Raw genomic sequence first — 26,102 nt, forward strand, 5'->3', positions numbered from 1 at the left:
TCACGAGTGGAACTCAAGCCAGTAAGTAACACCTCCCCATGGCCTCTGCATCAGCTCCTGCTTCCTGACCTCTTGAGTTCTACTCTTGACTTCCTTTGGTGATGCACAGCTGTGTGGAAGTGTAAGCTCAATAAACCCTTTCCTCCCCAACTTGCTTCTTGGTCATGATGTTTGTGCAGGAATAGAATCCCTGACTAAGACAAATTGGTACCAGAAGTGGGGTATTCCTGTGACAACCTAACCATGTTTTTGGGAGGACTGTGGAAGAACTTTGGAACTTTGAGCTAGAAGAGCCATTAGAATGTTAAGAGTTCTGTGGAAAGTTCTGCAGGAGCTTGGAATATAATGTTCAGAACAGTGCAGAAGATGGAGGAGGGAAGATTAGACTCTTATCAGGTCCATGTTTTGATTGTGAAGATTCTGTGGTTTTGGTTAGCTGGGGCTGAAGAATCAGCTGTGGTTAACAAGATACCAGAACCACTAAAGCAAACCTTTGTGTTACTGGGACTATTGATGCTTAGCTGGAACTAAGAAATTAGTGGTGATTAAGAAGAGACTAGCTCGATCTTCTTGTATTTGTTGAGGTCTTTCTTGTGACCAATTATATGGTCGATTTTGGAGAAGGTACCATGAGGTGCTGAGAAAAGGGTATATTCTTTTGCTTTAGGGTAAAATGTTCTATAAATATCCATCAAATCCAATTGGTCTAAAGCTTCAATTAGTTTTACTGTGTCCCTGTTTAGTTTCTGTTTTCCTGATCTGTCCATTGAGGAGAGTGGAGTGTTGAAGTCCCCCACAATTATTGTGTTAGGTACAATGTGTGCTTTGAGCTTTAGTAAAGTTTCTTTTACGAATGAGGGTGCCCTTGTATTTGGAGCATAGATGTTCAGAACTGAAAGTTCTTCTTGGTGGATTTTTCCTTTGACCAGGAAGAAGTGTCCCTCAGTGTCTCTTTTGATGACTTTAGGTTGAAAGTTGATTTTATCTGATATTAGAATGGCTACTCCGGCTCGTTTCCCAAGACCATTGGCTTGTAAAATTGTCTTCCAGCCTTTTACTCTAAGGTAGTTTTTGTCTTTGACATTTAGGTGTGTTTCCTGTATGCAGCAAAATGTAGGGTTCTGTTTCCTTATCCAGTCTGTTAGTCTATGTCTTTTTATTGGGGAATTGAGTCCATTGATGTTAAGAGATATTAAGGAATAGAGATTATTACTTCCTGTCATTTTTGATGTTATTTTTATATTTGAGTGATTATCTTCTTTTGGGTTTGATGAAGGAAGGTTACTACCTTACTTTTTCCAGGGTGTAGTTTCCCTCCTTGTATTGGAGTTTTCCTCCTATTATTCTTTGTAGAGCTGGGTTTGTGGAAAGATATTGTGTAAATTTGGTTTTGTCATGGAATGTCTTAATCCTATGCCTCCTATCAGATCACTATGGTGTAAGAGTGGTTTTCAATAGCAACAAAAACAACAGAAAGCCCACATACACATGGAGGCTGAACAATACTCTACTCAATGACACCTTGGCCAAAGAAGAAATAAAAAAAGAAATTAGAGACTTTTTAGAATTTAATGAAAATGAAGGCACAACATACCCAAATCTTTGGGACACAATGAAAGCAGTGCTAAGAGGAAAACTCATAGCCCTGAGTGCCTCCAAAAAGAAAATGGAGAGAGCTTACACTAGCAGCTTAGTGACACACCTGAAAGCCCTGGAACAAAAAGAAGCTATTTCACACAGGAGGAGTAGAAGACAGGAAATCATCAAACTCAGGGCTGAAATCAATCAAGTGGAAACAAAGAGAACCATACAAAGAATCAACGAGTCCAGGAGCTGGTTCTTTGAGAAAATCAACAAGATAGATAAACCCTTAGCCAGACTGACCAAAGGGCACAGAGAAAGTATCCAAATCAACAAAATTAGAAATGAAAAGGGAGATATTACAACAGAAACTGAGGAAATCCAAAAAATTGTCAGATCCTACTACAAAAGCCTATACTCAACACAACTGGAGAATCTGGAGGAAATGGACAATTTCCTTGACAGATACCAAATACCAAAATTAAATCAGGACCAAATAGATCATCTAAACAGTCCCATAACCCCTAAAGAAATAGAAGGGGTCATAGAAAATCTTCCAACCAAAAAAAGCACAGGACCAGATGGTTTCAGTGCAGAATTCTATCAGACCTTCAAAGAAGACCTAACACCAATACTCTTCAAACTATTCCACAAAATAGAAACAGAAGGAACACTACCCAATTCCTTCTAGGAAGCCACGATTACGCTGATACCAAAACCACACAAAGATCCAACAAAGAAAGAAAACCTCAGACCAATCTCCCTTATGAACATCAATGCAAAAATACTCAATAAAATTCTTGCCAACCGAATCCAAGAACACATCAAAATGATCATCCACCACGATCAAGTAGGCTTTATCCCAGGGATGCAGGGTTGGTTCAATATACGGAAATCCATCAATGCAATCCACTACATAAACAAACTCAAAGAAAAAAACCACATGGTCATTTCATTGGATGCTGAAAAAGCATTTGACAAAATTCAGCATCCTTTCATGCTTAAAGTCTTGGAAAGAACAGGAATTCAAGGCCCATACCTAAACATCCTTAAAGCAATATACAGCAAACTGGTAGCCAGCATCAAACTAAATGGAGAGAAACTTGAAGCAATCCCTCTAAAATCAGGGACTAGACAGGGCTGCCCCCTTTCTCCTTATCTTTTCAATATTGTACTTGAGGTACTAGCTCGGGCAATTCGACAACATAAGGAGGTCAAAGGGATACAAATTGGAAAGGAAGAAGTCAAACTATCATTATTTGCAGATGACATGATAGTCTACCTAAGTAACCCAAAAAACTTCACTAGAGAACTCCTACAGCTGATAAACAACTTCAGCAAAGTGGCAGGTTATAAAATCAACTCAAGCAAATCAGTGGCCTTCCTATACTCAAAGGATAAGAAGGCTGAGAAAGAAATTAGGGAAATGACCCCCTTCACAATAGCCACAAACAGTATAAAGTATCTTGGGGTGACTCTTACCAAACATGTGAAAGATCTGTATGACAAGAACTTCAAGACTCTGAAGAAGGAAATGGAAGAAGACCTCAAAAAAATGGGAAAACCTCCCATGCTCATGGATCAGTAGAATCAATATAGTTAAAATGGCCATTTTGCCAAAAGCAATATACAGATTCAATGCAATACCCATCAAAATCCCAACTCAATTCTTCACAGAGTTAGAAAGAGCAATTATCAAATTCATCTGGAATAACAAAAAACCCAGGATAGCTAAAACTATTGTCAGCAACAAAAGAAATTCTGGGGGAATCAGTATCCCTGACCTCAAGCAATACTACAGAGCAATAGTGTTAAAAACTGCATGGTATTGGTACAGCGACAGGCAGGAGGATCAATGGAACAGGATTGAAGATCCAGAAATGAACCCACACACCTATGGCCACTTGATCCTCGACAAAGGGGCTGAAAACATCCAATGGAAAAAAGATAGCCTTTTCAACAAATGGTGCTGGTTCAACTGGAGGTCAGCATGCAGAAGAATGTGAATTGATCCATCCTTGTCTCCTTGTACTAAGCTCAAATCCAAATGGATCAAGGACCTCCACATAAATCCAGACACTCTGAAGCTAATAGAAAAGAAACTGGGGAAGACCCTTGAGGACATCGTTACAGGGAGAAAGTTTATGAACAGAACACCAATAGCATATGCTCTAAGATCAAGAATTTGACAAATGGGACCTCATAAAATTACAAAGTTTCTGTAAGGCAAAGGACACCATCAAAAGGACAGATCGGCAACCAACAAATTGGGAAAAGATCTTCACCAATCCTACATCATTTAGAGGGCTACTATCCAATATATATAAAGATCTCAAGAAGTTAGACTCCAGAAAACCAAACAACCCTATTAAAAAGTGGGGTACAGAGTTAAATAAAGAATTCTCACCTGAAGAATATCGGATGGCGGAGAAACATCTTAAAAAATGTTCAACTTCAGTAGTCATTAGGGAAATGCAAATCAAAACAACCCTGAGATTTCACCTTACACCAGTCAGAATGGCTAAGATTAAAAATTCAGGAGACAGCAGTTATTGGCGAGGATGAGGAGAAAGAGGAACACTCTTCCACTGCTGGTGGGGTTGCAAATTGGTACAACCACTCTGGAAATCAGTCTGGCGGTTCCTGCGAAAACTGGGCACCTCACTGCCAGAAGATCCTGCTATACCACTCCTGGGCATATTCCCAAAAGATTCCCCAGCATGTAATAAGGATACATGTTCTACTATGTTCATAGCAGCCCTATTTATAATTGCCAGAAGCTGGAAAGAACCCAGGTATCCCTCAACAGAAGAGTGGATGCAAAAAATGTGGTATATATACACAATGGAGTACTATTCAGCCATTAGAAACAATGAATTCATGAAATTCTTAGGCAAATGGATGGAGCTGGAGACCATCATACTAAGTGAGGTAACCCAGACTCAAAAGATGAATCATGGTATGCGCTCACTACTAAGTGGATATTAACCTAGAAAACTGGAATACCCAAAACATAATCCACACATCAAATGAGGTAGAAGAAGAACAGAGGAGTGCCCCCTTGTTCTGGAAAGACTCAGTGAAGCAGTATAGAACAAAATCAGAACAGGGAAGTGGGAAGGGTTGGGTGGGAAAACAGGGGGAGGGAAGGGGACTGATGGGACTTTTGGGGAGTGGGGGTCCAGAAAAGGGGAAATCATTTGAAATGTAAATAAATATATCAATAAATAAAAAAAAAAGAAGAGACTAGCATCACTGAGGTGAAATCTTGGAAGTGTTTTCTGAGAGCACAGAGGCTGTGTTCCAGAGATAGCCACAGTTGTACTTTGTGCTGTGGCTGGACTTGGTACTGTGTAAGAGTCACCCAGGTGGTACTGGTTTTGAAGGCATAAAGGAGTCATGAAGAGCAGCTGAGGCTCTCGGCACTGTGAGAGGCCATGGAAGGCCATTGGTGAAGGTGTAACCTCAGTTGTAATTGATGGCCCAGGACTTAAGGGATCATGCATAGGAGTTGAGGCTTGGCGCCATACAAAGAGCCTATGAGAGGCTATTGGTGACGCCTAGTTACAGCAGAAAACAGCAGTGTTTTGGAGATGCCAGTGCCATGAGATGACCACCAAGAACAGCAGCAGCAGCGGAGTACAGGCAGCTGGAGCCTAGAAGACAAGGTGTGTGCTACAAAGGGCAGAGCTGGAGAAGTGACCCAAGTCATGGGAGGAGCCCGGAAGATCATGAGTTGGATCCCACACATTGAACCATTCGAGTTTGTGTTTTGCTTTTGATTGTAATTGTGCCCTGATATTTTCCCTCTTGAAGGAAGAAAGTATTTTAGTGGAGCCCACAGTTAAGAGACATTGAATTTTTAAAAGACTGAATTTTAAAAGATATTAGACATTTTGAAGGGATTAAACTTTTAATATGTAAAGTTATTTAGATTTTGGGGATGAATAAGAAAGTAAGGGTTGAGGCTTAATAGTGATGTGTTTGTGTGTGAAGTTGACAAGGGGTCAATTGTACTGGCTGGTTTTGTGTGTCAACTTGACACAGGCTGGGGTTATCACAGAGAAAGGAGCTTCAGTTGGGGAAGTGCCTTTCTGAGATCCAGCTCTGGGGCATTTTCTCAGTTAGTGATCAAGTGGGGAGGGCCCCTTGTGGGTGGTACCACCTTTGGGCTGGTGTTCTTGGGTTCTATAAGAGAGCAGGCTGAACAAGCCAGGGGAAGCAAGCCAGTAAGGAACATCCCTCCATGGCCTCTGCATCAGCTCCTGCTTTCTGACCTGCTTGAGTTCCAGTCCTGACTTCCTTTGGTGATGAACAGCAGTGTGCAAGTGTAAGTGGAATAAACCCTTTCCTCCTCAACTTGCTTCTTGGTCATGATGTTTGTGCAGGAATAGCATTCCTGACTAAGGCATGGGTCTATATGATGATATTAATGTGTTTATTGGATGACTTTTAAATCAGTAGATTTGAGTAAAGCGTAATATGAGTGTGTCTTACCCAATCAAAGAGAGAATTCAGGCCCAGGCTTCCATTAGACTTAAGAGTGCAGGAGTAACCCTTCCCTGAGTCTCCAGATTGCTGCTTGTTGCCTGCCCCATGCTCTACCCTGCAGACTTTGGGACTTGTCAATTTCCATAATTGTGACAATATAAGGTAATCCTGAAACTCTATCTTAACTCACACACTTGAGTCTGTCTTCTCCCTCCCTCCTCCTCCCTGACTCTTCTATCATTCTGTCATTGATTCATAAAATGTCTAATATAAACGTATTCTTATTTATTCTCTGAGAATATGAGAAGCCAACTGTTTCCAGGTTTCAGAGCCATGAAATACTTCTTTTCCCTTGACCCCTACGACCCCATCAATATTTCACCAAGCTACGAAGAAGCAAATGCCAACTTTATGACAGGAAGTTCTAAGCTCAATCAGAGCTGTGTGCCTTAATTGATGTGTATGATAAGAACCTTCCAGAGCACCCTGCCCGTGCTGTCCGGGCAGCAGGCCTCCCCTGTGTATTGTGATCCTTGCTCATTGTATGTGTTAAGTGTTCTTATGGGTGAACAGAGAGTTCACCTACACCCGCTAGCCTCATCGGCTGCTTCTTTCTGCCTCCAACTGCTGAGTGAGCAGAGATGCTGCCAGTGGGAGACAAGGTTTCCAGGAAACCAGATGGAAAAAAAGAGAGTATGGACTGAGTGTTCCATCAAAGGGGAAATCCTGGCTGGTTCACAAGGCGCTCCCTGTCTCTCAGCAAGTTGCCAAACACACTTCATGTATGTAAAAGAAGCTGTTAGTGAGTAAACACAGCCAGCATGAAATAGAGGGAAGCAGACACCTTATTTTTTTTGTAGACAAAGACACAAAATCTCTTGTCTTCTGTCTCTTTGTTCCTGGTCATGTGAGAAGATAAGAGGGGAAGTCTGCCTACAAATAACAAGAACCCTTACCAGATACCAATCTGCCAGCTCCTTAATCTTCAACTCCCTGGGCTTCAGAACTGTGACAGTTAGTTCTGTATTTAGGCCACGTACTGTGCAGTCCTACCGTAAAAGCCCAGAGTGACTGCAATGGCGATCCACCCATTCCTCCAGCCACGAGTCGTTGCACCTGAGAGCACGGGAGTGCTTCGGTCATCTCCACACTCTGGGTTGAGCCCCACGCTAGAGATGAGACATCTAAGGCCCAGAGAACTTCACCAGGTTGCTTCAAGTCTCCAAAGTAGAGTGCCATGTGTTAGCAAATGGCCAATAGCCATCGTGCCAGCTCTCAGGCCACTGAGTAATCTCCCCCATTGCCCCTCAGAGAGTGGACGTACCAGCCCTTGTTCCCTTCTCTGAATCTGATGGAGAAAAGACAAATTTTGCCCAGTTGTTTTGGCTTTTGCTCCACAAGAAAAAAAGAAAAAAAATGTTCAGAGAAATGTTATAGTTTTGCCTAAGGGAGAATCAGTTTGACACATAAGATAAAAATCACACACGCTGGAGCTTTAGGGAGACCTATTTCCACTCTTCTCCACACTTTCCCTCCCTTCCCTTCTCCCTCCTCCCTCCCTTCCCTTCCTCTTCCTGGATCTTCCTGTGTGTAGGGAAAATAGAGGGCCCTTAGGGATCTCAATCAAATATAGATAGAGATGTCCGTTTGAATAAAATGGTAGAACCTGATGTCCTATATACATATAAAAGGCACTGTACTATACTTAATTTAGCCCTCCATACTGAAAGGGTCATGAATATGCATTCTGGCTAAGAAAATCTCTTCTTTTCACAGTCTCATGCGTGATGCTGTAGGCTAAGGTAATCAGCGCGGTTAATTTTAGCCCCAGTTTTGAGGGTTTATTTTAGAAAAGGTCAGGGTGCTCACCTATAGCTCATTATAGCACCCAGAGAGGAAAGAATAGAAGAGATTTAAAACTAGGCAGCTGTTAGCAGCTCCCACCCCCAAAACTTGAACTGCATCATCTCTATTTGATGTTCCGTTCAGTGTGCAGTTGCTGATAGTTTGACAGGATGTTCTTGATCATTGTTATGCCATGAGGCAGGCGGCTTCCAGTGGGACTTAGGTGGGATTTCCCTGAAGTAAAGGGTGGCATTGAACCCAAAGATCTTTGTGTAGATAGTCCGCAAAAGGAGGTAGAGAAGCCATTTCATGGCTTGATGGTTCCATGTGGAAAGTTCTTCAGTGTGGCTCTGGTCAGGGCTGGCTTGGGATGGAGTGACATCTGCCTCCCTCTAAGTCTAATGCAGGGTCTGGGGCTTCATATTCCTCTGCAGGGGTGGGGACTGGTAATGGTGGCTGATAAGAAAATTCTAGAAGGAGTAGCACACTAAGAAATGAAGTTGGAAAGCAGGAGACGAGGGCAGAGAAAAAACACAGAGTTCTGGTTACAAAGTCACGTGTCTGCAAGGCACTACAACAATAAACCAGGGCTGGGATGAAGTTCAGTGGTAGAGAATACCTGCCCCCCACCCCCAGCGCCCCAGCGCACGTGCACTCACTCACACACACACACACACATACACACACACACACACACACCTACCTGTCTCTGCCTGGACCCAGGGCCACCCAGGCAAAGTACCTTTTGACTGTGTCTGTAAAGGAAAGCTATCAAATTATTTATTAGGAGAGCAGGCTGGGAAAGCAGGTTACAACCTGCTGATAGGCCATACTGAGATTTCTGTACTGAGTTCTGGTGGCGATGAGGGGTCACTGAAGGAGTTGGTGTTTTCGGCAAGATTTGCAGCCCACCGTGTAAGACCATGGAGGTGTGAGACGGAAGCTTTGCAGAGCTGGCTGCTACAAACTATAGGGACCATGCATTTCTCCCTCAGCCTATGAGTGTGTTCCTGTCACTGGAGGCCCCCACCTCCACCACTGGACCCTACATCAGTCTAAATTGTTCCTTAGCAAATGTGCTGCCGCGAGCACCAGTCCTACTAAATGTTACAGTGATTGAGACTTGCAATCCCTTCCCACAGGCCCAGAAAAGGGCTCTTTGTAATGAAATACAGAGGCAGCAGCCATTTGGTGTGTGGAGTAACTGCCTCTCTGGGACTTCCACAATGGGCCCACAGTGTCAGTAAAAGGCAGGCTCACCAAGAGAAGAAATGTCATCTGCCTTTATTGCAGGAGGTCCTTCATTCTCCTTGACTTCTGAACCTGGTGAGTAATTCTAATGGCCACCCTCAGGAACTGGGACACCCTGAGAATAGTCTTAGTCCCTGCTGATGAGTCACCATCTCCTGGTTTACAGCAAGAGAGAGATGGTTTAAAAAAACTGAAAACAAAAAAATAAACCAACATTAGCTTGAAGTTTAGAAATTGATAAAATACTTTTTCTAAATCAGCAAAGTTTTAGAGTCTTTTCCTTCAGGTTGTGTGGGTGAAGTTGTGTGCTATCCAAGGGTAGGACATCCAGTGCCCCGTTGGCTATGGAGAGAATGAAGGATGACGGTTTGGGAAACATTTTAGCCTTGATGGAGTCTACCAGACAGGCTATTTCTCTCTGGGGAGTGTTTGTCTCTAGCTGTTCTGTCTGTCAATGCCTTTATCTACTGATAATGATTCAGCCCACTTGTGAGTTAGATATCTGCCCCCAGCAGACAGCAGAAGCACCTAGAAAACCCCACAGTCTGCTAATGAATTGCTTCACACTCTAGGGTAACTTTAGCTGAGGCCTTGAACTCGATGAGTCTGCAGGATGGGACTAGAAAGTTTACTATGAAAATGGGCTCAGCAGCTCTGTCTACCTTAGTGTTTGTTCTATTGCTGTGAAGAGACATCAGGACCATGGCAACTCTTAGAAAAGAAAACATTTAACTGGGGCTGGTTCACAGGTCCACACGTTTAGTCCATTAGTCGTGGCAGAATGCATGGCATCACATAGGCGGGAATGGTGCTGGAGATGTAGCTGAGTTCTACATTCAGGCCATCAGGCAGCAGGAGGAGCAAAGACACTGGGCCTGGTTTGAGCATTTAAACCCTCAGCACTTCCTCTAACAAGGCCACGCCCGCTCCAACAAGGCCAAACCTCCTAATCTCTTGTCAAGTAGCATCTCTCCCTTATGACCACACATTTAAGTATTTGAGCCTGTGGAGGCCATTACTATTCAAACTGCCACACTCTTGCCACCAACATTTGGGAGGGTCAACTCACAAGGACTTTTTTTTTCTCTATTTTGTCTCACAGTTTGGGAAAGTTCAGCCTATGGCCAGTTGTTTTTGTTGTGATTTGGGACCCATGGTGAATCAATGCATCATATTGGGTACACATGACAGGGCTAGAACGTGAAAGGGTAAGGAAGAGACTGTAGAACCACTGTGTCCTTGGGGAATATGCCTTCAGTGACCTGTCAGTGGAATCCTGCATACTTAAAATCCATTGTTGTCTATAAACTTTATGGGTTGGGACCAAGCCCCAATGCATGGACCTTTGAGGGACATTTAATGTTCAAACTACAATATCTGACAGATAAATTCAAAGCATGCAAAAGAAAAGTCGGAGTGGGGGTGGAGCTCCAATAGCACCCTCCTCCTCCCTCACCGTCCCAGGAACCTTCTGAGAGCCCTTGAACGGGATTCTACGATGCTGTTCATAAGCCCATGCCTTTTACACATCTTTGAACTCTTTTATTAAAAAAGTTGTATCTTCCATGAGCCAACATAGAGGTGCCGTAGTGATCAAGGCAAGCATGGGTTCTGCCCTTCTGGGCTCACAGGTTATTAGGGAAATTATTTTCATTCAAACAGACATTAAATGACAGTTTTGTATGGAATTAGTAGTGAGAATCAGACTCACCTGGAGAGATAGTTGAAACACGTCATGTTTTATGGTAGTAGAGGTTGAACTGAGAGCCCCGTGCGAGGTAGGTAAGTATTAATACCATCGAGCTCTATCCCCAGCACACATCGTACTAATTAAATAGGTCAGAGGTGGCAATAGGCTTAGAACTTGTATTTCTGTAAAGATCCAAGGTGCTGCTATCTTCGTACAGGGCATACCAGTGGTTGGAATCACATGGGATAATGATAGGTGGACAGATGGAGATTATCTTTCTAAATATCTATACTTGGACTAATGAGATGGCTCAGAGGGTAAAGTGTTTGCTTTGCAATGTAAGGATTGGAGTTTGGATCTTCAGCACCCACATAAATGCCAAGTAGGCATAGCATCTGCCCGTAATCTCAGAGTCCCAAAAGTAGAAACAGAAAGATCCCCGAGACAAACTAGCTAGAGCTAGGCTAGCTGAATTAGTCAACTCCAGGTTCAGCAAAAGACTGTCTTTTGTGAAAGGAAACAGGGAGTGACTGACAAAGACAACTGAGTCCAACACACACACACACACACACACACACACACACACACACATACACACACACACACACACACTCACACACTCTTACAGAAGGCTATTCCCTGATTTAGTCTGAGACAACATACAGTAAAACTAGCTCTTTAAGAAAAGTTATATACTATATATCTGATTACTTTAGAAGTACAGAGAGCTGGTCTAACTACACATGAAACAACAGAGGCTTTTATCTTACACATCACCTCTATGCCAGTTTCTCTTCCAATGCCCAGTGTGATGGTCTTACTTCTCTGTGCTGGCAACATCATTACAGGCCCAGAATTGGAAATGCTGGAAGGAGGCGTGTTTTAACTGGATGACTGATGGCTCTCACACACCTGCAGATCTGAGCCATCTGAGACAGAGAAGTGAGAGATGGCAGGAGTCTGGATGAGGCCCTGGCCCTCAGTGCTCTCAGCTCCTGTGAGACAACCTCCTAGCATAACTAAGAGTCAGATTTTCTTTCAAGCCAAAGCCCCACACCTTATTGTATTTCAGAGCCTCTGGGGGAAGGTGATGAGATTTTAGCAGCAAAGATGAACATTCACTATAAAATGGCACTATCCCAGAATCTGGGGTTCAGGTTGTTTGCTTTCTAGCTCCATGGTCGTGGTGCACACATCTGGGTGACCTTTCTCTGGCATTAGCCTCTGAGCTTTCACTTTCCTTATCTGAGCAATGGTCAAAAAAAGATCATCCAGGTCTAACTTGAAGACTTGGTACAACTGTCAATGGAATAATAGTTGTGACCATGCCTTTTAAATCACACAAAGCTGTGCATAACCTGAGGCTGCTCACCAGTCGCCTCCATATTCCTGTTCACAAAGTAGAGACTGTCTCATTGTTTACAGCACCATAGAGATCAGAAGCACTTAAGGCCACAGAGAGCACAGCTTCAGCTCCTCTACAGTAGATGGATTCTGTTCATGGTTTGCTTTAGCTTACAAAGAGTAGAAGATGCAGGGCTAGGATAGGACCACATGTCCTTTATTAAAGTGATTCCATATGTCCTAGGATACTTTTACTTGAGTAGTTGTTATCAGGCATGGCCCCTGGACCACAGCATCTACATCAGCTTGGAACCTTATAGAAATGGAAATTGTGGGGCTGGAGAAATGGGTTAGTGATTAAGAGTACTTGTTGGTCTTGCAGAGTACTCAAATTGAGTTCTTAGGACCCAAGTTGTATGACTCAAAACCAAGTATAACTCCAACTCCAAGGTATCCAGTACCTGCTTTTGGCCTTGGAAGTTACCTGTGTGTGTGTGAGTGTGTGTGTGCAGACACACACACACACACACACACACACAAATAAATAAATAAATAAATAAATAAATAAATAAATAATCTCATGTTCCACCCAGAAGTACCAAATCAGCATTTTGGGGGTTGAAACCTATCACTGTATACTAATTAGCAAGTCCTATAGGTGACCCTAGTACTCTGTCATCTTAGAAGGGATCTGTCTAGGTCTGGACTGAAGCAGCGGACAAAGGCCACCCTTCTGTGGAACTAGATAATAACGTCTCTTCCCTTCAAATATGGATTTGCGACATTGGTGTCCAGGCTTGGACAGCCATTATTGGATTCCTTTCTAAGTACGCCCTGTCACTGCCCACCCAGCACAGGAGAAATCTGGAATATGTCTGTTACGAGGCTGACTTCAGGGTGTGAGGAAATTAAAGCTATTTATCACAGTCTGTTTTTCCCTCAGTGACAGGAGAAATGAGCCTTAGCGGAACAAGGCTTCAAATTGGGCTCGCGACAGAAAAACATGCGGCTTGACAAACACGCTTGAGTCAGACTTACATTCGTTTTGATTTTCCTGTTTGAAAACAATTCTGTTTCTCAGCAGCTCCGAGGTAATATGGTGTGCTTAGATGGAGCCATCCCAGTCTGCCTCATGAGTCTGATATGGGCAGCATAAATCCTGACCCTTGATCACTCTTTCCTTGTTAGTTCAAGAGGGTAAGATACTCAGGCTCTTTGTGCAGTGAACCCTGTCATGGGAGGAAGGAGATGGCATTGTTTGCAAGAGAAAATTGTCTGAGTTTTACAGGCATGACCTGCCCTGCTTCACAGAAACCCACGCTCTTCATTTGAGTATTGTTTACCTTTAAAGCAGTCGTTAACTGCAACAAAGACCATATAACCTGTGAAGCCTACAGATTGGCTAGCAGGCCTTTCACTCCCATGTCCTCTTGAGCTGTTTGAAGAGAACTTAGAGGCCCTCGTGGAGCAGAGGGAATGATGGGAGAGAAGAAAGTGCCCGTGGGTCTCTGTGGAAGCCAGCACAAGGGAAGCCAATGGGGCTTCATTCCACCTTTGAGTCAGTTCTGAAAACCTAGATAGACTGCTTATATTTAAAATAAACAGAATTTCACATTTGGTATGTAACTATAATTGTCTGATATATTTCTTCCTGATGTTGGGTATTAACAGGCAAAATCAAAATGTTTGCCATGCTGTACAGCTTCTGATAGCAGCTGATGTTCATTGAGTAAAATACCATAACATGGTCCATAATTCCTTGTTTCTGTTATCCCATTGGTTGCTCACAATAATCCCAGAGGCAGATAATCATCTGTGACTTATATAGATGAGAAAACAAAAGTGCACAAAGTTGAATTGGTACCCAGTGTTGCAGAGCCACTGCGAGTCTTGATGAACATGCAATCTTGTTGATTCAGAAGCCAGCATTCTAAGCCATTGTGTTTCAAACCATGGATTGAAAAGTCACTTTTTGTGAGTTGCAAACTTCATTTTAAAATATCGACTAGAATGGTAAATACCAAAGTGCCACTTGTAGTTAGAGTGGCTAGGTCTTTGTTCCTGAAGTTTTTGTTTTATTCCTAGAGATTTTAGGTGTTTGCACAAATATGTACACACTCCTGAAAACTGGGCAATGATGGAAATCTGCTATACTGTGTCACAATCAAGTTTGAAAGCAAAGGAGGTGAAGGGGAGATGAAAAGGGGGAGGGCGGAAGGGAGAAGAAATGAAAAAGTGAATGAGTGAATGGCTGTAAAAAGAGGCAGAGAGACAGAAGAAGGAGGAGAAGTAGAGGTGCCAATGAGGGACCAGACAATTCTGAGAGACGGAGGTTCCAGGTCGGGTGGGGAAGGAGCAGAGGAGGAAGTTATGTGGGAGGCATGTGGCTCCATATAAAGTAGCTTATTTGTCAGGTGTAATTGTCATCTCAGAGGCTTACTGCTGAATAAGCTCACCCTTTCTAGCTCCTCTGGACAAGCTCAACTCAGCTGTTCTGGCCAAAACTCCTCACCAAGCTGACTAGTCCAAAGCAGCTTCTCTTGGCCTCTGACTGAATTGCTCTGGCCTCAAACTAACTCTGGCATCTGTTCTAATCTTTTGGCTCTTCGTCCTCTGGCTCATTCTGTCTTCACATGCAACCTGTCCACCTGTCTCTGTAAAATTGTCCCCCAGTAAAATTCTCTCTCTCTGTCTGTCTCTCTGTCTCTCTCTGTGTCTGTCTCTCTCTCTCTCTATGCCTGTCTCTCTCTTTCTTCTTTCTCTCCCTCTCTTCTCCCTACCTCCCTCCTCTCTGCACTGCTCTTGTAAGCAGCCTCTCTTTCCTGAGAGTTGGGCGTATCTTATCTGACTCATTCTGTTACATCTCTCTCTGATTCATCACTTTGTGTGCTCAATCAGACATCACTTTCAAGCTTATAGACAGACAGACAGACAGATGGATAGATAGGATATGACATGATATGACATGATATGATACAGGCTGGAATTAAATGACAGAGCATGTAAGTCCCACCCTAGAACTGTCAAAAGCTGTTAGGAATATATGTAACTTTTGTCACTGAGCTCATTTTGATTCTGTATAGCCTCTTGTGTTTTGCAACAAAAGCATAGATAGGAAGAATACTGTAAAGTGTTCCTTCTAGGAGCTGGCATGATGGCCCAGTGGGCGAGCCTGACCAACTGACTCTGATCCCCAGGCCCCACATGGTGGAAGGAGGAGCTGACTTCCACAAGATGTCCTCTCACCCACATGGGCACAGCCATGTGCCTTAAAACTTTGTCTTCTTTTGCTGGATAAGTCTATAGCCCATGTTCTATTTCAAAGGATTCTACGTCAGTTAATGGAAAGCCTTTTTTTTATAGCCATGCAAACTGAGTGGAAGTTCTGTGACATTTCCTTATATACAGATAGATGTTTTCATAAGTAGCTTATTATGTGGTCTGTAAGTCACATGACTAGAGTACCCTTATATTAGTTTTACTGAGGAAAACACAGCTCTAAATGTAAACATCCTGCCCGGGAGTTTATATACAAGCAGGCAGAGGTTGAGTCAAACTGTGATTTTCTGACCCTATATGACATATTTCCTCACCAGAGAGAACAAAGAAGCAATGGGTTAAAAATAATAGCACCCTGTTTTGCAAGTAAGAACAATAATTCTGTTTATAGGTCAAAATGCTGCAAAGCCTAACCTGGCTGCAGTATAGTACTGTCATGTAATTTCCTCCTCTCCCAGCCAGAGGTATTTCTCTATGCCAGTCTCCATTAGTAAATTAGAGTGTCCAATCCTGTGCCCCGCACAGCCCACCCTTGGCCTTTCTTTTTTGATATTGTTAGGTGCGCCAGCTCTGTTTTAGTCAGTAGAGATACTATGCCAAGTAACTTGGGTAATTGGTGCCAGATTCCAGCTTACACAGATAGTCTTCCTTTTCTGTTTGCTTTTAAATAAATTTTCTGAGAGGGTATGAATATATCCCACCAGAGCAAACTCCATTTGAAAACTCTAAATCCATAGCCTGTTAGAAAAGAATTGTGATGTCTTCCCCAGTTTGGCCAGATGTCATTGTTGTATATGCTATCCCTGGTGTTTTATCTCACTGCTGACATTTTTTGAAAGGAAACTTCTTTAAAAGAAGAATATCAACACACTCTCCTTCCCACCGTCGCAGCGACAAACTTTTGCGAGTTACATAAGAGGGCCCTGCTCTGGTTTCTCAGCTTTATCTTTCTCCTGACTCCCTTTGTTTTTAATAAGGACTCATGTACAAGCTCCAAAGGAGATCATTTACTCTTGTCTCATGGTTTTGTTCTTCTAGCTTCAAAGATTACTGTCCCTCTTTCTACTGGTTTAATTTTGCTGAGTGGTAACTATATTCAGCAGACAATTTCAGAAAGCTAAGAGTCAGCACTATACTCCAAGGAAGCTTTTCCAGTGCCAGTCTCTGAGGCTGTGCAAAGGCCCTAGCTTACCCTGTTATACCTTCCCTGACTGTGATTGTCGCTTATTTTCTGTTTTAGAGATCCCAGAAGACCCACTTGTTGCTGAACAATATTATGCTGATGTATTTGATTCCTGTTCTGAAGACAGTGAGGAGCAGAAGGAAGAAATGGTGTTCCCAGAAGCAGGGGGAGACATGAGAGAGGAGGGATCCCTACCTGCATACAGAACAAACCAACAGGTACCCTCTCCTGCTCTGGCCGGAAGAGATGTAGTTGTCCGTCGTGCTGAACAGACTCTGGGCTCAGTCTGAGAAAGAGCAGAGGGACTCTTGAACATGGAGCTGGGATCAGGTTGCTCAGGACAACTAGGGTCTTTCTAATAGCTCCATGTATGGAATCTTTTCCTTCAAGGGACAGGGGCAGGTAGGCTCCCATAGAATTATTAGACTCTGATCAGGACCCTGTTAAGAGGGGGAAGGGCTAGACTAGTCAGTACAGGAGGGCAGGCTGTCGCACACACTGAGGAAGGCCTCTCTCCACCCAGTAAGTGCTGCAGGCATCTCTCTCACAGGCACAGTGGATTTTTTAAAATCACTTTCCTGCCTGTAATCACATTTTTGGTCTGTTTTAAAATTTGAATGTAAGTACAGATTTATAGATTGATTCTATTCTGGAGTTAAACTTTGGACATTCTGAAATTAGAAAATGTTCTTTATAGTTTTGGTAAGCTTCTGAGGAGCCCTCATTGCACACAGTCCTGGATCTCTCTGCACAGATGCACTAGTAGTAAAACTTCTTAATTAGAAAGGCTGAGCTAATGTAGATCTAATAAGCTAAGAAATGGCTCCGACTTGCACCTTTTTGGAGTAGAAATAAAGTTGAATACAAGCAATTCAACTGTTTTTATTGAAAGAGTTTCTCATTGTGTAGCTCGGGTTGTATTGAATTTTCAACTATTTGGCTGACCTCCTAAGTGCTGGGATTTCAGGAATGTATCCCCAAGGCCAGGCACTGAGCCATTCTTAATAAACACTAAGCAATCCATCATAATGTTAAATAAAACTCACAAGAAATATCTCCCAAGTTCTATAGACCAGGAGAGGAAGGGAAATGCCTCCAGGAATGTGTAAAGGTAGACCCAGGCCAAGACTGGAGAAGTAGCTTAGTGGTTGAAAGGGCTTGCTGCCCTTTCAGAGGACCGGGTGTGGTTCTCAGCACCAACACGGCAGCTCACATGTGTATCTGTTGTAACAGTTATATACCAATTCTAATGAATCTGATGCTCCCTTCTGTCCTCTGCCGGAACCGGACATGCTAGCAGTGCACAGACAGACATGCAGGCAAAAACTCAGATGTATAAAATAAAAAATAAGTAAATACTTTTAAAAGATTAGCATCAAGCAAAGGAAATAGCCAAGAGAAAGAGAGACAGCATAGGAGAATGTAAATGACTTACACAGGAGGAGAGGGCCCTCCTGTCTAAGAATAATTAGCAAAAATGCAGCACAAAAGAGAAGTGGGGTCCCAAATGCTACAATATAAATATTCCTTATGCCTGTTCCTCTTTCTCCCAAGGGACCCTGGGAAAAGGGTGACTAGTACTACAAGTCAAATGTAGAATTTCTGTTTCTTTCTGGATCACTACTCCAAACAGTTGAAACAAATACTGCCGTAATACTGCATTAATCTCACCCTGTGTCTGTATTTGGAAAACATGACAGAAAAATGTGTACCCAGTCTTTGCTCGGATCATCAAGTGGAAAACTTTGATTTACTGATAATATAATTTTAAATAATTTTTTTTAATTTTTTTTTATTATTCGATATAATTTATTTACATTTCAAATGATTTCCCCTTTTCTAGCCCCCCACTCCCCAAAAGTCTTGCAAGCCCCCTTCTCTTCCCCTGTCCTCCCACCCACCCCTTCCCACTTCCCCGTTCTGGTTTTGCTGAATACTGTTTCACTGAGTCTTTCCAGAACCAGGGGCCACTCCTCCTTTCTTCTTGTACCTCATTTGATGTGTGGATTATGTTTTGGGTATTCCAGTTTTCTAGGTTAATATCCACTTATTAGTGAGTGCATACCATGATTCACCTTTTGAGTCTGGGTTACCTCACTTAGTATGATATTCTCTAGCTCCATCCATTTGCCTAAGAATTTCATGAATTCATTGTTTCTAATGGCTGAATAATACTCCATTGTGTAGATATACCACATTTTTTGCATCCACTCTTCTGTCGAGGGATACCTGGGTTCTTTCCAGTATCTGGCAATTACAAATAGGGCTGCTATGAACATAGTAGAACATGTATCCTTATTACATGGTGGGGAGTCTTCTGGGTATATGCCCAAGAGTGGTATAGCAGGATCTTCTGGAAGTAAGGTGCCCAGTTTTCGGAGGAACCGCCAGACTGATTTCCAGAGTGGTTGTACCAATTTGCAACCCCACCAGCAGTGGAGGAGTGTTCCTCTTTCTCCACACCCTCTCCAACACTTGTTGTCTCCTGAATTTTTAATCTTAGCCATTCTGACTGGTGTAAGATGAAATCTTAGGGTTGTTTTGATTTGCATTTCCCTAATGACTAATGAAGTTGAGCATTTTTTAAGATGCTTCTCCACCATCCGAAGTTCTTCAGGTGAGAATTCTTTGTTTAACTCTGTACCCCATTTTTTAATAGGGTTGTTTGGTTTTCTGGAGTCTAACTTCTTGAGTTCTTTATATATATTGGATATTAGCCCTCTATCTGATGTAGGATTGGTGAAGATCTTTTCCCAATTTGTTGGTTGCCGATCTGTCCTCTTGATGGTGTCCTTTGCCTTACAGAAACTCTGTAACCTTATGAGGTCCCATTTGTCAATTCTTGCTCTTAGAGCATACGCTATTGGTGTTCTGTTCAGAAACTTTCTCCCTGTACCGATGTCCTCAAGGGTCTTCCCCAGTTTCTTTTCTATTAGCTTCAGAGTGTCTGGCTTTATGTGGAGGTCCTTGATCCATTTGGATTTGAGCTTAGTACAAGGAGACAAGGATGGATCAATTCGCATTCTTCTGCATGCTGACCTCCAGTTGAACCAGCACCATTTGTTGAAAAGGCTATCTTTTTTCCATTGGATGTTTTCAGCCGCTTTGTCGAGGATCAAGTGGCCATAGGTGTGTGGGTTCATTTCTGGATCTTCAATCCTGTTCCATTGATCCTCCTGCCTGTCGCTGTACCAATACCATGCAGTTTTTAACACTATTGCTCTGTAGTATTGCTTGAGGTCAGGGATACTGATTCCCCCAGATTTCCTTTTGTTGCTGAGAATAGTTTTAGCTATCCTGGGTTTTTTGTTGTTCCAGATGAATTTGATAATTGCTCTTTCTAACTCTGTGAAGAATTGAGTTGGGATTTTGATGGGTATTGCATTGAATCTGTATAGTGCTTTAGGCAAAATGGCCATTTTAACTATATTGATTCTACCGATCCATGAGCATGGGAGGTTTTCCCATTTTTTGAGGTCTTCTTCCATTTCCTTCTTCAGAGTCTTGAAGTTCTTGTCATACAGATCTTTCACATGTTTGGTAAGAGTCACCCCAAGATACTTTATACTGTTTGTGGCTATTGTGAAGGGGGTCATTTCCCTAATTTCTTTCTCAGCCTGCTTATCCTTTGAGTATAGGAAGGCCACTGATTTGCTTGAGTTGATTTTATAACCTGCCACTTTGCTGAAGTTGTTTATCAGCTGTAGGAGCTCTCTAGTGGAGTTCTTTGGGTCACTTAGGTAGACGATCATGTCGTCTGCAAATAATGATAGTTTGACTTCTTCCTTTCCAATTTGTATCCCTTTGACCTCCTTATGTTGTCGAATTGCCCGAGCTAGTACCTCAAGTACAATATTGAAAAGATAAGGAGAAAGGGGGCAGCCTTGTCTGGTCCCTGATTTCAGTGGGATTGCTTCAAGTTTCTCTCCATTTAGTTTGATGCTGGCTACCGGTTTGCTGTATATTGCTTTTACTATGTTTAGGTATGGGCCTTGAATTCCTGTTCTCTCCAAGACTTTAAGCATGAAGGGATGCTGAATTTTGTCAAATGCTTTTTCACCATCCAATGAAATGACCATGTGGTTTTGTTCTTTGAGTTTGTTTATGTAGTGGATTGTATTGATGGATTTCCGTATATTGAACCAACCCTGCATTCCCGGGATAAAGCCTACTTGATCATGGTGGATGATCGTTTTGATGTGTTCTTGGATTCGGTTGGCAAGAATTTTATTGAGTATTTTTGCATCGATGTTCATAAGGGAAATTGGTCTGAAGTTCTCTTTCTTTGTTGGATCTTTGTGTGGCTTTGGTATCAGCGTAATTGTGGCTTCGTAGAAGGAATTGGGTAGTGTTCCTTCTGTTTCTATTTTGTGGAATAGTTTGAAGAGTATTGGTGTTAACTCTTCTTTGAAGGTCTGGTAGAATTCTGCACTGAAGCCATCTGGTCCTGTGCTTTTTTTGGTTGGAAGACTTTCTATGACTCCTTCTATTTCTTTAGGCATTATGGGACTGTTTAGATGGTCTAGTTGGTCCTGATTTAATTTTGGTATTTCGTATCTGTCAAGGAAATTGTCCATTTCCTCCAGATTCTCCAGTTGTGATGAGTATAGGCTCTTGTAGTAGGATCTGATGATTTTTTGGATTTCCTCAGTTTCCGTTGTTATATCTCCCTTTTCATTTCTAAGTTTGTTAATTTGGATACTTTCTCTGTGCCCTTTGGTCAGTCTGGCTAAGGGTTTATCTATCTTGTTGATTTTCTCAAAAAACCAGCTCCTGGTATTGTTGATTTTTTGTATGGTTCTCTTTGTTTCTACTTGATTGATTTCGGCCCTGAGTTTGATGATTTCCTGCCTTCTACTCCTCCTGGGCGAAATAGCTTCTTTTTGTTCTAGGGCTTTCAGGTGTGTCATTAAGCTGGTAATGTATGCTCTCTCCATTTTCTTTTTGGAGGCACTCAGGGCTATGAGTTTTCCTCTTAGCACTGCTTTCATTGTGTCCCATAGATTTGGGTATGTTGTGTTTTCATTTTCATTGTGTTCTAAAAAGTCTTTAATTTCTTTCTTTATTTCTTCCTTGACCAAGGTATCATTGAGTAGAGTATTGTTCAGTTTCCATGTGTGTGTGGGCTTTCTGTTGTTTCTGTTGCTATTGAAGACCACTTTTACTCCATAGTGATCAGATAGGAGGCATGGGATTAGTTTGATCTTCTTATATTTGTTGAGGTCTGTCTTGTGACCAATTATATGGTCGATTTTGGAGAAGGTACCATGAGGTGCTGAGAAAAAGGTATATTCTTTTGTTTTAGGATAGAATGTTCTATATATATCTGTTAAATCTAATTGGTCCAAAGCTTCAATTAGTTTCATTGTGTCCCTGTTTAGTTTCGGTTTTCCTGATCGGTCCATTGAGGAAAGTGCAGTGTTGAAGTCACCCACAATTATTGTGTTAGGTGCAATGTGTGCTTTTAGTTTTAATAAAGTTTCTTTTATGAAAGAGGGTGCCCTTGCATTTGGGGCATAGATGTTCAGGATTGACAGTTCTTCTTTTTGTATTTTTCCTTTGACCAGCAAGAAGTGTCCTTCAGGGTCTCTTTTGATGACTTTGGGTTGAAAGTCAATTTTATCTGATATTAAAATGGCTACTCCAGCTTGTTTCCTGAGACCATTTGTTTGTAAAATTGTCTTCCAGCCTTTAACTCTAAGGTAGTGTTTGTCTTTGACCCTGAGGTGTGTTTCCTGTAAGCAGCAAAATGTAGGGTCCTGTTTACGTATCCATTCAGTTAGTCTGTGTCTTTTTATTGGGCCATTAAGTCCATTGATGTTAAGAGATATTAAGGAATAGTGATTGTTACTTCCTATCATTTTTGACGTTATTTTTTAAATTTGAATGCTTAACTTCTTTTGGGTTTGATGAAAGGTTACTATTTTGCTTTTTCCAGGGTGAAGTTTCCCTCCTTGTATTGGTGTTGTCCTCCTATTATCCTTTTTAGGGCTGGGTTTGTGGATAGATATTGGGTAAACTTGGTTTTGTCATGAAATATCTTAGTTTCTCCATCTATGGTGATTGAGAGTTTTGCTGGATATAGTAGTTTTGGTTGGCATTTGTGTTCTCTTAGAGTCTGCATGAGATCTGCCCAGGACCTTCTAGCCTTCATAGTCTCAGGTGAAAAGTCTGCTGTGATTCTGATCGGTCTTCCTTTATATGTTACTTGACCTTTTTCTCTTACTGCCTTTAGTATTCTTTCTTTGTTTAGAACATTTGGTGTTTTGATTATTATGTGACGGGAAGTATTTCTGTTCTGGTCCAGTCTGTTTGGAGTTCTGTAGGCTTCTTGTATATTCACGGGCATCTCTCACTTTAGGTTAGGGAAGTTTTCTTCCATAATTTTATTGAAGATGCTTGCTGGCCCTTTAAGTTGTAAATCTTCGCTCTCATCTATGCCTATAATCCTTAGGTTTGGTCTTCTCATTGTGTCCTGGATTTCCTGGATATTTTGGGTTAGAAGCTTTTTGCATTTTGCATTTTCTTTAACTGTTGAGTCCATGGTTTCTATGGAATCTTCAGCATCTGAGATTCTTTCTTCTATCTCTTGTATTCTGTTGTTGATATTTGCATCTCTGTCCCCTGATTTCTTCCCAAGGCTTTCTATCTCCAAAGTTGTCTCCCTTTGAGTTTTCTTAGTTGTTTCTACTTCTGATTTTAGATCCTGGATGGTTTTGCTTAGCTCCTTCACTTGCATGTTTGTGTTTTCCTGTAATTCTTTAAGAGATTTTTGTGTTTCGCCTTTCATGACCTCAGCCTGTTGACCAAAGTTCTCCTGTATTTCTTTAAGAGATTTTTGTGTTTCGTCTTTCATGACCTCAGCCTGTTGACCAAAGTTCTCCTGTATTTCTTTAAGTGTTTTTTTTCATTTCCTCCTTGTTGGCTTTTGTATTCTCCTGGATTTCTTTCAGTGATTTTTGTGTTTCCCTTGCAAGGGCTTCTAACTTTTGATCCATTTTCTCCTGAATTTCTTTATGTATGTCCTTCATGTGTTCCTGTACCAGCATCATGACCAGTGATTTTAAATCCAAATCTTGTTTTACTGGTGTGATGGGGTATCCAGGACATGTTGGTAGAGGAGAATTGGGTTCAGATGTTGCCATATTGCCTTGATTTCTGTTAGTGACGTTCCTGCGTTTGCCTTTTGCCATCTAGTTCTCACTGGTGTTAGTTTATCTTGTCAGTGCTGGACTCACCAGTGCAAGCTGCCCCTTCCCAGTTGGCCTCTGGTGCACAGCTTACCTCCTGCATTGCTTGTAGACAGTGTGCTGCTGCCCAGGCTGTTCCGATCCCAAAGCAGGCACCCGAAGGCTCCCGCTGGGGCCCGCTGGATTCACTGGAGCACACTGACTTCTCCCAGCTGGCCGCCCGGAAGCCCAGCTAGCCACTTGCAGGACTTGGATATGTGATGCTGCCGCCCAGACTGATCTGGATCCGGAAGCGGAGAGGGTGTGTCTGTGGACCAGATGGAGCCTGTGTGCACCCCCAGGGAGTGCCGACGGTGTATGCTACTGTGACCTCCCCTGTGTTCCGCTCACTCCGCTGGGCAGCCGATCCGCCAACCGGGCTGTCGCACACAAGGTTAGCCTGGCCGCCCAGTCCCTGAGTCCAGGCAAAAGCCTGGGAGGCCAAGGTCCGAGCAAAGTTCCCCTAGGGCTATGACTGTTAATTGGGTCCGCCAGGTGAGTAGGATGGCGGGCGTGCGCGCCCGCGCTCCCTGAAAGCGCCGGGAGAGTCTGCTTTGCTAACAATCACCTGGGCAGGTTGACTCACAGATGGCCCACCAAGCCGCCCAGATCTTGGGGTCAGTCCTGTGCCTTTTGGGGCCTGGACCCCCGCTTTGTTAGCCTTAGGCTATGCCTGTTACAGGTCTGCCCGCCAGAGCTCTTTGTCATCCTGCAGGCAAAATGGCGGCGGTGCGCATGCAGGCCTGGGCAAAAAACCTCCTGGCTGGGTTGGCACCCCGATGGCCCCCCGACCCGCCCAGGGCCTGGGTGCAGGCCAACGCCCGTCGGGCTCAGACCACCGCGGTGTTGGCCTCGGATTATGTTTGTGTACCTCAGTCTGTCAGATCCCCGGAGTTTGGAACCAAGATGGATGCACCTCTCCTGACTGTTGGGAGGCCGAGTTCAAATAATTTTAAACAAAATGGAGCCAATCCAGAAACACATATAAATAAAATCTGTTGTACATGCCACCTAAGTGAAGAAATAGAGCTTTGGCAGCCCCAGAACTCCTTTGTTGTTACTCTAATGTATCTCAGGAAGTCAGATTGCCTATAAATGAGTCCAGGCCTTGCCACTTATATGAGGTGTTGTTACCTTGTCCAAATTACCGAACTTGACTGTCCTCCAATGTCCTAACCCATAAAATGAGAGAAACATGTTTCCTAATCACAGCAGAGTAAATGAAGTCATCAGTTTAAAGCACTTCAGATCATAATTGCATACTTAAATACTCAGTAACTTAGCCATTATAAAAATTACCTGGTTGCCTTGTTTATTCTAATGTACTGCCTAACGTCTTCAATATTAAAGCAAAATGTCATGGTTGCAATATTTTAAAAAATTCTTTCTCAATGCAGATGATAAATAAGTGATGCTCTCTGAGCTTCTATATGCCACATGCTAGATGACCAATTGTGATTGATTTTAAGTCTGATGTGGCAAAATATTCTGTCCCTGAGACTCACGTTGTCTTTTTTTTTTTTATATTCGATATAATTTATTTACATTTCAAATGATTTCCCCCTTTCTAGCCCCCGATTCCCCGAAAGTCCCTTAAGTCCCTTTCTCTTCCCCTGTCCTCCCACCCACCCCTTCCCACTTCCCCGTTCTGGTTTTGCCGAATACTGTTTCACTGAGTCTTTCCAGAACCAGGGGCCACTCCTCCTTTCTTCTTGTACCTCATTTGATGTGTGGATTATGTTTTGGGTATTCCAGTTTTCTAGGTTAATAACCACTTATTAGTGAGTGCATACCATGATTCACCTTTTGAGTCTGGGTTACCTCACTTAGTATGATGTTCTCTAGCTCCATCCATTTGCCTAAGAATTTCATGAATTCATTGTTTCTAATGGCTGAATAGTACTCCATTGTGTAGATATACCACATTTTTTGCATCCACTCTTCTGTTGAGGGATACCTGGGTTCTTTCCAGCATCTGGCAATTATAAATAGGGCTGCTATGAACATAGTAGAGCATGTATCCTTATTACATGGTGGGGAATCCTCTGGGTATATGCCCAGGAGTGGTATAGCAAAATCTTCTGGAAGTGAGGTGCCCAGTTTTTGGAGGAACCTCCAGACTGCTTTCCAGAGTGGTTGTACCAATTTGCAACCCCACCAGCAGTGGAGGAGTGTTCCTCTTTCTCCACACCCTCTCCAACACCTGCTG

General features: G+C 42.7%; 1 protein-coding gene across 1 annotated transcript in view; it reads left to right on the top strand.

The window, feature by feature from the left end:
- Positions 1 to 26,102, top strand: part of Nek11 (NIMA related kinase 11) — a 246,892-nt gene that overhangs the window by 137,856 nt on the left and 82,934 nt on the right. Inside the window, exon 13 of the mRNA XM_052187461.1 lies at positions 16,722 to 16,882. Coding sequence (XP_052043421.1) covers positions 16,722 to 16,882 — 161 coding nt within the window. The remainder of the gene's footprint in view (positions 1 to 16,721; positions 16,883 to 26,102) is intronic.

Source organism: Apodemus sylvaticus, chromosome 7 (genome assembly GCF_947179515.1).
Source record: "Apodemus sylvaticus chromosome 7, mApoSyl1.1, whole genome shotgun sequence".
NCBI classification, from domain to species: Eukaryota; Metazoa; Chordata; class Mammalia; order Rodentia; family Muridae; genus Apodemus; species Apodemus sylvaticus.